Source organism: Octopus bimaculoides, chromosome 4 (genome assembly GCF_046866305.1).
Source record: "Octopus bimaculoides isolate indiv1 chromosome 4, ASM4686630v1, whole genome shotgun sequence".
Lineage (NCBI taxonomy): Eukaryota > Metazoa > Mollusca > Cephalopoda > Octopoda > Octopodidae > Octopus > Octopus bimaculoides.
Window position 1 is genome coordinate 53,742,558 of NC_142931.1, and position 10,000 is coordinate 53,752,557.

The following is a 10,000-nucleotide window of genomic DNA, read 5'->3' on the forward strand; positions in this document are numbered from 1 at the left end:
AAACTTTTTACGTAAAATATTGCAGCAAAGAATGCTAGTTCTTCTAATTTATCACTCTTTACAGTTCTCATCTTTTAAATTTATTGTACAAAACTGTTCAGCTAATTTGTAAGTTTGTCTAATTAGTCACTTTTTATTGTATTTAAGGTAGTAAATTAGCCAAATTCTACTTACATAAGTATAGTGTTATTTGTAAACTATAATGAAATAAGTTTTAATATTCAAATTTTAATTTTAGCTGCAATATTTTAAGCAAAAAGTGTCTTATTCTTTACTTTACTAAAAGAAATAGCTTGTCCTATACTTTTACAGGAGTAATAACTTGTCCTGCACTTTTCCATGTAATCCATGATTTTTCCAGGCATTGCTGTTATAAGATAATTAATAATGTGTCAATTAATAATTTAAGATTTTACCTTATAAAATACTGAAAGATATTTCAATTTTTCCATGTAAGTGATGATAATATTTCAATTTTTTTCATGTTTAATTTAAATATATGTTGTGATTGAATTATCTGATATTACCCATTTACACCAAATTAATGGCAGGGATTTTTACTATGTTGTTGGTTGCACCATGGCTCACCAAAAGTTACAAACAACAAGACCCCAAAACCAGCAGTTACCAAGCTCACCTTAAGTAACTTAATTTTGCAATATTAGGAGGTCACAGGAATTCATTCAATGAAAAAAAAAAAAAAATTCCAATGATTCTGGGATTGGGCAAAATTTTTTTGAACCAAAATAAGGGATTTGCAGCATATTAGGAGGTCAGGGTACTTGATTCCATGCAAAAAATCAAATTTTTTTTTTTTTTTTTCTTAGTGAAAATTGTGCAGGCATTAATATAGAAATTTACCATAATGTTGTTGTTATTTAGCCTCAGATCAACCCTGATACTGCAAACCTCTCATCAAAGACATTCCAGCTTTCAGCAAGACGTCTTTTTAGGGATAATCTAGGACATTACGTGCAATGGGCGTGTGATTTAAGTAGGAAGATACTTTGGCTGCTATTTTTAGCATGTTGAGCAACCAGATAGAGGCCCTTTCATTGGTTCGATTGCGTGATGAGATTTTTTTACACATATATGTAATATGTATATATATCAGCAGAAGTTAGAGAGTGAGTCAAAAGCTGAGAGTTTCGTGTATTGGTACTTATCAAACATGAATTTGGCCATTGGCTACCCTGTAACTTCTTATGAAATAACTTCTAAAATACAAAATTTTGTCAAAAACATTAAGAGTAAACCCTGTTCTATGTGATACATTCTACCAGTATCGGAAGTTTTAAAGTGTTTAGTTAAAAAAAATTAATTAAATAATCTTTACATCAAACTGAATAGATCTGAAATGGATAAAAAGCAAAGTCAGCCGTGGCGGAATTTGAACTCAGAATGTAAAGACAGACATAATACCGCTAAGAATTTTGCCCAGCATGCTAATGTTTCTGCCAGCTCGCCACCTCAGAATGTAAACATTCATTTCAGAAATATATTCTTACTGCTTGGGGCGTTACTCCCTTACTTATTTTTCCATTTCATGACATTTTACCTCATAACTATTTTTCTACTAATTTTTGTTCAATGTGACTAATGATTTTGAATTCCTCATGCATTTTTCTATCATTTAAGCCTATATTTTATCTTAAAATTAAAAAAATTATGTTAATTGAAGATGAATACCTGCCTTACTGCCCAACTTGAGTTCTAACATATTTTGATGTAACTTTTTTTCTACTTAACCAAATCTCAAACTATTTATGCCAAAGTGTAACTGAGGAGGTGTCCTCTTTAAAACTGTTAACAGTTTGCAATTGATGAAATAATGAACTTAAGAATATATTCAACCACTACCGTTATACATACACACACATCACCTCAACACACTGAATAAGAAAATTACTACTACTCCACATACCTTCAGTTTCCTTAGCAATTGCTAAAACATTGAGTGAGAAAACAAAAAACAAACAATATCAACCCATGAGAGATTGTCACTGAGGAAGATCATTTATAGAGTAGACAATTATAAACTCTAATCACAAGGTATTTGATGGATGTAGTTGTAGTTAGTACTGAAATAAATTTTCCTTAATTATTTTAATTATTAAGTTACCATCTTGTCACTATTATAAACTTGACAGAGAAAATGATAGAGCATTTACATGGTTGTTTGGCCTGCCAGAAATAGTCAATTTCCCTTATATCATACACCCACTGCTTTAAAAAAAAAGTATCCTTAAAATGATAGGTTGATCAAATCTACCTTTGACTAAGTTTATTTGGACCTGAAGCTAAACATCAAACAACAAATTTTTCTTTTTTGTTTTAAATTAAATTAAATGCAGAAATAAATCAAATTCATTGAATTTAATTTATTTCTGCACCACTCACTTAACCATTTCCTTGCCGGCAATACCCTCAGTGATTAAGGTAGCAATCTGGCAGAATTGTTAGCATGCCGGGCAAAATGCTTAGCAACATTTCATCTGTCTTTATATTCTGAATTCAAATTCTGCTGAAGTTGGCTTTGCCTTTCATCCTTTCAGGGATGATAAAATAAGTGCCAGTTGAGCATTGGGGGTCAATGTAATCGACTTAGCCCCTTCCCAGGAAATGCTGGCCTGGTGCCAAAATTTGAAACCAATATTCTCAGTGATTATAAATCTCCTCTGCCCACTATTCCTGGAGGTGTTATGGTAAGTAGAGAATCATTAGGGCCCCCTCCTCTGTAGGTTCCTATCAGAAGCAACAGTCATTACATTTTCCAGTTGTATTCTCAAGTGTGATCAACTGAGATTAAAGATATTATTTAAGCATCTCATTCTTGGTCTACAGCTGTTTTGAGATTCTTTCCTGTGACATTCTAATCACATGTTCATAGTACTATAATCTCTCAATGTAGACAATTAGCTCAACTTGGAGAGACTCCTTGATCTCCAAGTTACACATCCTATTAAGTAATGTTATTCTACGAATCTTTCAGAGGAATCCCATTTCGGCTGCTTGTATTTGCGATTGTACTCTTTAGGTCATTACCTAACATTCATAAGTAGAGGCAAGAATAGACATGAAAACTGAATTGAAGACATTAAGTTTTTTTTTTTTTTTTTTTCTTAGTCTCTTCTCTTCTGAAGAGAGAAAGATGGTGCATTACGGTGCCAGCATCTATAATTCTAGCATCCAATTCAGCCTCCTGCTTCCCATCACTCATGAATATGACCACAAGATACTTAGACTGCACACACACACACACACACACACACACACACACAGAGTTGTATTCCTTATCAAAATTCAACTCGTAGCTGATTTTTCAATCAGCAATCTGATAGTTTGATAACTTTTGTCTATACTGAAAGTAGGAATCTTCAAGAAATCAACAGTGAATTGTTACACTCACAACAAACAGCTACAACTGAAATTAATTAAACATTCAAGAAGATACATGTGGTCTTGAGAGATACAATGGCTATAACTAGAAAGACTTGTCAGTCTGCCTCATGTTCCTGGTGGACAAAATGGAAAAAGTATTGCCCCAAGGCTGGCAAAGGAGATGCACTGGAACAACCACTCTGACCCACGAGGCTCACACTTGCAGATAGCCATCTCTGTGCCCTGATAGCAATGAGTAGAGATGTAGCCTGGTGGAGGTGGTGATGGGGCAAGAATGCTGGAAGTCTCCATTGCCACAGGCTCGCCCAGAAATCTGTCAGACAGTGGCAGGTACTCTAACAGTTTGCTCCTTTCAGAGCAAGCAGGCTGGCAGTTGAACACAGTAGATTGCAGTAGGAGAAGGTGTCACAATATGTGGAATCCCAGATGAGGGGGCCTACCACCACAGAACAGGAAAACTGTCATGTTGTCTGGCCTTTTACTGTCCTCTCTGCCCAGCCTTGCTGGCTTGAGCTGGGAGGGAAGTCTGCAGCTTCTCGGCTATGCTCTATGATCTCATTGAGAGCAGCATGAAGTAGAAGGTGGACAGCACGACAATGGCAGGACAGAGGTTGAAAGAATCCAGTGAATCTTCAGCAGCATTTGCGAGGTTTACATTGAGTCCATAACAGAGCTTTTACAAGCTCATCCACTTGAGTGAGTAGAAATAGCAATTAAAACTTTCTCAAATCATAACAATGTAATCCTATAGATAAGTAACTGAATCTTCATTAGTTTTGACAATGAGCAATGCCATCTCAACATATGGGCATAGTGGGTAGTGGGGGTCTCACGGGCCTATGTATACTAGTGGTTTGCTATCAAGTAATAAATATTATAAGACACCATGCATTGATTTGCTCAGGAGCCTAAAGTGCTGTTAAGATGGTTTCTGATGATGAGTATTCAGTTGCTCAACCAACTGAACTATCTGCTTATTGAATTAGTTTGTGACTGATTGAACATTCTACAGATACACACACACACACCTTTAGCATAATCAAGTAAAAAGTGACAAGGCTGGATCTTTAAAATAATGGTATAACCCAATGAACAGGCTTCCACACAGTTTCCATCTATCTAATTTCACTTTCAAGGCATGTAGCAACTCAAAGATATAGGGTAAAAGACATCTGCCTAAAATGCTATAAAGTGGGATCGAATTTGAGACCTAGTGGTTGAAAAGTGAACTGCTTAACCATTCACCCAACAATATGGCCCTAGCTGCAATGCCTTTTATGAATCTGCTCAACAAGTGCTAAACAACAATATTTTATTTTTCCCACATGAGAAATAATATTTATATCCAAGTTTATAGATTCTTTCCTTGACATAAAGGAACACACTTCAATTTTAAACTTATCAGATTTGAGGTTGTTTCCAGAAAGCTTCATTCATTTTCTTAATCCAAGAAGTTCAACATCTAACAATGACAAATGGATGTTCCACTTGATCCGTAGCCTTTTCTGTGTCATCGCAGTCACCTGGATTCCATAAAGCTATTCTTCTATATGATATACCTACTTTTCTAGCTTCTCAGCCTGAGAAACAGTAAATGTAATTACCTGATCAACGACCGGTATTACTGCTAATATATTATATATATGCTTGTGTGTCGGTGTTTGTCCCCGCCACCAACGCTTGACAACTGATGGTAGAGTGTTTACGTCCCTGTAACTTAACGGTTCGCCAAAATGGACAGATAGAATAAATACTAGGCTTACAAAGAATAAATTTGTTCAACTAAAGGTGGTACTCCACTATGGCCGCAGTCAAATGACAAGCAAGTAAAAGAATAAAAGTGTGTGTGCATATATATATATATATATATAATTAAATTAAATTTTCACTTGTCTTGCCCGTATACGTTTTGTTGCTTCGCTAAATTTTCTTAGAGAACAATTCGGTCTTAGTAGACGCATTACATGTGATCTTCTAGCACATTAACAGTCCACCTAGTGGTTTCATTTATATATATATATATATATATATATATATATATATATATATATATATATTCAGAGAGAGACAGACAGAGAGTGTGTGTGTGTGTGTGTGTATGTGTCTATATTTCTGTGCCAAATACATGCGAATGTGCACAATAAACTAAAAAGGAAAACAAGCCAAACAGCGGAGTCTCTTACACGGACGACAAAATTACTAGAAATATCAGCGAAACAAACTCTGAATAACACTACCATCTTAGTAAGGAAATAACGGCCAGTGCGAATCCGAGTGCTCTAAAGCAAAAGAAGGTGAGATGGTCACGGCAGGAATGCTTTTGATAACAGGACTGATCAATCAGAGCCGACTTAGGAGTGGGTGATGGCTAAACAACTAAAAAGGAAAGGAAATTCGATTCTAGAATGTTTGTAGGTGTTGGAAAGAAGATATATTTCTCACAGAAATACAGGAAGAAAGATGAAATATTTCTCGTCAAAGCGACAAATAAGACAAATGGAAGTAAAATATAGACTAATGATTAATGATTTCCTTCGCCTGTTGCGAAAATGAAAATTGGTTGGTTCGTTGGTGCAATGTTGTTGATTCCTCAGTAATTACAGGATAGTATATCTACAAGAAGCTAGATCGATCGATCCGATGGCATAGCTGTTGAATTTGAAGTAGAGAAAGTAATCGAAGAAAAGGAACAGTGACGGAGGTGGGGAGTGTTCGGTATATTGCATATTCCAAAATAAACAAACAATGTCAGCCATCTGCCAAAGTGTGTGTGCATGTGGGTGGGTGTATACGTGTGTGTGTGTCGCTCAGGTCTAATGTAATATGATAAGTCAATTACACGAAGATAACAGCTAAAAATATTCAAACAGCATGATATAATTCTGTATCCTAAAACTCTCAGGTTTACCGTTATGCAGAACAGAGTGTGTGTGTGTGTTTGTGTGTGTGTGTGTGTGTGTGTGTGTGTGTGTGTGTGCGTGCGTGTTGTTACAGCTACGTGAAAATATATACCTCGCAGCAATACAAGGCCATGTACAAGAAATATGCTGTTCTTCCAAGAACATGTTATTAAATATTTACAGCACAACTTAGGACAACTAAAGGCTTAATTTAGCGGGTAAAAATAATGAAAACAATTTGGAATTTGGAAGCAGCCATGGTATTCACCAGGACTGATTATTGAGGGGTTGTAGTATTTATAACATAAATTGCTGCGTGAGAATTTGAAACATTGTCGAATCAAATCATTAACTTCAGTAACGGTGTTAATAACTGGGTTTCTTTTCACTCCTTTTGTTCGTTTAGTACAGTTATGTTTCTTATTTGCATTTAAAGTATTTGAGTATTTTAAAACTGATAATAAAATAGGGAGGCAGTGCTTCTCATCATTTTCGCAGCTATGCAATAACTGTATTTACAACACACAACAAATGAAAATGTGGGATCTTACCGTATTTTTCATATATTTTATGAGGTTGTATAACTTCCAGAAACTGTTTTGTCATAATAAAGAGAAAACTCATTCCTTTCTCCATGGATTTTTCCTCATTTCGATGCTGTTCAGTAGAATTCTGTGCGAATGAATGGTCAACAAGTGAAAAAGGTATTAAGATCCATAACAATAACACGGAACATGGAACTGCAACCGATTTTATTCCTTTTCTCTCCATTTTTCTTCCAGATGGAATGTATTATAGAATCCTTGTATTTAAAACCTATAAATAATAATAATAATAATAATAATAATAATAATAATAATAATAATAATGATGATGATAATCCAATTAAAACTAAAGGCATAATATAAAAATATTTCATTTATCAAAATTGTTTTAGTTAATTATGTGTTCTTTTTTTTTTACTGCGCTGATATGGAAGACAGAATATTTGCAAAATGGGAGTTATATATATGTATGTATGTATTCCAATATATATGTATGTATGTATTCCAATATATATGTATGTATGTATTCCAATATATATATGTATGTATTCCAATATATATATGTATGTATTCCAATATATATATGTATGTATTCCAATATATATATGTATGTATTCCAATATATATATGTATGTATTCCAATATATATATGTATGTATTCCAATATATATATATATATATATATATATATATATATATATATATGTATTCAAACATATATATACACACACAATATATATATTCCAACTCATATATTATATAAATATATATATATGTATGTATGTGTGTGTATATATATAAGTATATACACACACACAACTATATATTCCAATTCATATACATACACGCATCTATATATTCCAATTCATATATATATATATATATATATGAATTGGAATCTTCAGTAAAAACGAAAAGTTACAATTTGAATATACATAAAAGTTTAAAACTTTACAAGAGAAAGACGAGTAACTAGCTACCTTTGTTTGTAGTATGTGTATAATTTACTAGAGAAGCACCTGCTGTTAGCTCTGCTAGCGATGAAATGAAGAAGAATAACACAAGGATTCCCTTTAGAAATTGTGACGTCACTACCAGTCGCCCCGCCCAGAAATACTTTCACGTGTATTCGAGGAGTGTCGAAAGGAGTAAAAATAAATGAATGAATAAATAAATAAGTAAAAATACAGGAAATGAAGTTGGAGAAAGTGCCGCCTGCGCCCTTATGTCGTTACTGTACAAAAAAGACAAGTATAAAGATGTGTAGTACAAAAATTTACTTAACTCGATGGCTTTTCTTAATAATGAATGAGAAGGTATTGGTTTACAAATCTGTCGAACTGTCTCTCACAACATATGTTAACGGGGAAAACAAAGCTTCATTAAATGTATTTCACTGATTCTCTTTTAAAAATCATAAACTAACTCCAGTACACGACTCTCAAATTTTGTGTTGTGTGTATGTGTGTGTGCGTAAGAAGGGGATGTTCATTTTTTAAGTGTTTTATTATTTAAAAACATACAAAATATTTTCCTATCTGCAGTCACATAATTTAGAAATATCACTTATATACTAAATCCAAATCGGTTGCCCGTATGCACACTTCTCCAATAAATCCGTGGCCTTGTACCAATTTTAAAAAATCAATATATTATTTAGAAATATGATACGTATCGATTTCTTTTGACTTGGTATAATTTTTGAAAAATAATACGGTACATTACTGGTACTTATTTTACCATTCGAACATAAATGAAAAACTGAATTAAGCTAGCAAGATTTGAACCCACAAACTAGAGGTTGAGACAAAGACTGTTAGGCATTTTCATTTAAATATCATAAATAATTGTTTCCAATTTGGGCACAAGGCCAGCAATTTTAGGAGACAGGACAAATCAATTACATCGAACACTGGTATTTATTGTATCGACCCCAAGGGATGAAAAGCAAAGTCAATGTCGCTGGAATTTGAACCCAAAACGTAAAGCTGGAAGAAACAATACTAAGTATTTTGTCCGGCATGTTAACGATTCTGCCGGCTCACAACCTTAAATACCACAATAAAAAGTTAAAGTAATCGATATTTTAAAAGTGGTTTACTACTGAAATACAAGACATTTTTATTTTATTTTGTTTTATATTTTTTTTTTATGATCAAATCGACCCGGTACAATTTTTTTTTTAACGTCTGGTACTTATTAAAACAGTATCTTGCTGAACCGCTATATTACGGGAACGAAAACAAACAACACCAGTGGGACACATACACAGCACATATTTATATATGTAAATATTGCTCCCTACCACCTGGTTCTGAGTTTAGTCCCACAGCACAGTACCTTGGGCAAAAGTCTACTAAAGCCTAAGGCTCACAAAAGCCTTGTGAATGTATTTGGTACATGAAAATAGAAAGAAACCCATCACACGTGCACACATAGACGTATACATAAATATGAAATAAAGAGATCAAGAGCTAGGAAGAAAGTTAGCAATACAACTTTCAGGGACAATACTGGAGAATTGTGGGGCAAGGTTGTGGATATATATATATATATATATATATATATATATATATATATATATATATATATATATATGTATACATATATATATATATATATATATATATATATATATATATATATATATATACACACATATATATATACATACATATATATACATACACATATGTATACATGTATATATATATATATATATGTACATATATATATATATATACATACATATATATATGCATACATATATATATACATACATATATATATGTATATATATATACATAGCCCCCTCCTATTTATCATAGTCCTCCAGGCGATAACAGAGGAATTCAAGACAGGATGCCCCTGGGAGCTCCTCTATGCTGATGACCTTGCACTAATTGCTGAGTCACTATTAGAACTAGAGAAGTTTCAGGTGTGGAAGCAAGGACTAGAATCGAAGGGCCTTAGAGTCAACCTAGCTAAAACCAAAGTCCTAATAAGTAGGAAGGTAGACAAAACACAAACTCCTTCAGGTAGATGGCCCTACTCGATCTGTAGAAAAGGCGTAGGCAGAAAATCTATAAGATGCACCAAGTGCAAGCTTTGGACACATAAGAGGTGCAGCAATATCAAAGGAAGGTTAACTAG

The 10,000-nt window shown here is 33.6% G+C and overlaps 1 protein-coding gene across 16 annotated transcripts in view; it reads right to left on the reverse strand.

Moving 5' to 3' along the window:
* LOC106871829 (prominin-1-A) overlaps window positions 1-10,000 on the reverse strand; it is a 173,933-nt gene that overhangs the window by 94,077 nt on the left and 69,856 nt on the right. For 7 of the 16 annotated variants that reach the window (XM_052967071.2, XM_089350769.1, XM_052967069.2 and 4 more), the window contains exons 1-2: window positions 7,828-7,893; window positions 6,854-7,118 (exon numbers count right to left, since the gene is read on the reverse strand). In XM_052967071.2, the coding sequence (XP_052823031.1) occupies window positions 6,854-7,073 (220 nt within the window). In that variant the 5' untranslated portion in view covers window positions 7,074-7,118; window positions 7,828-7,893. Of the gene's footprint in view, window positions 1-6,853; window positions 7,119-7,827; window positions 7,894-8,132; window positions 8,385-10,000 lie in introns of those variants that run through there. The other 9 variants (XM_089350770.1, XM_089350772.1, XM_089350766.1 and 6 more) reach the window with 3 other exon arrangements.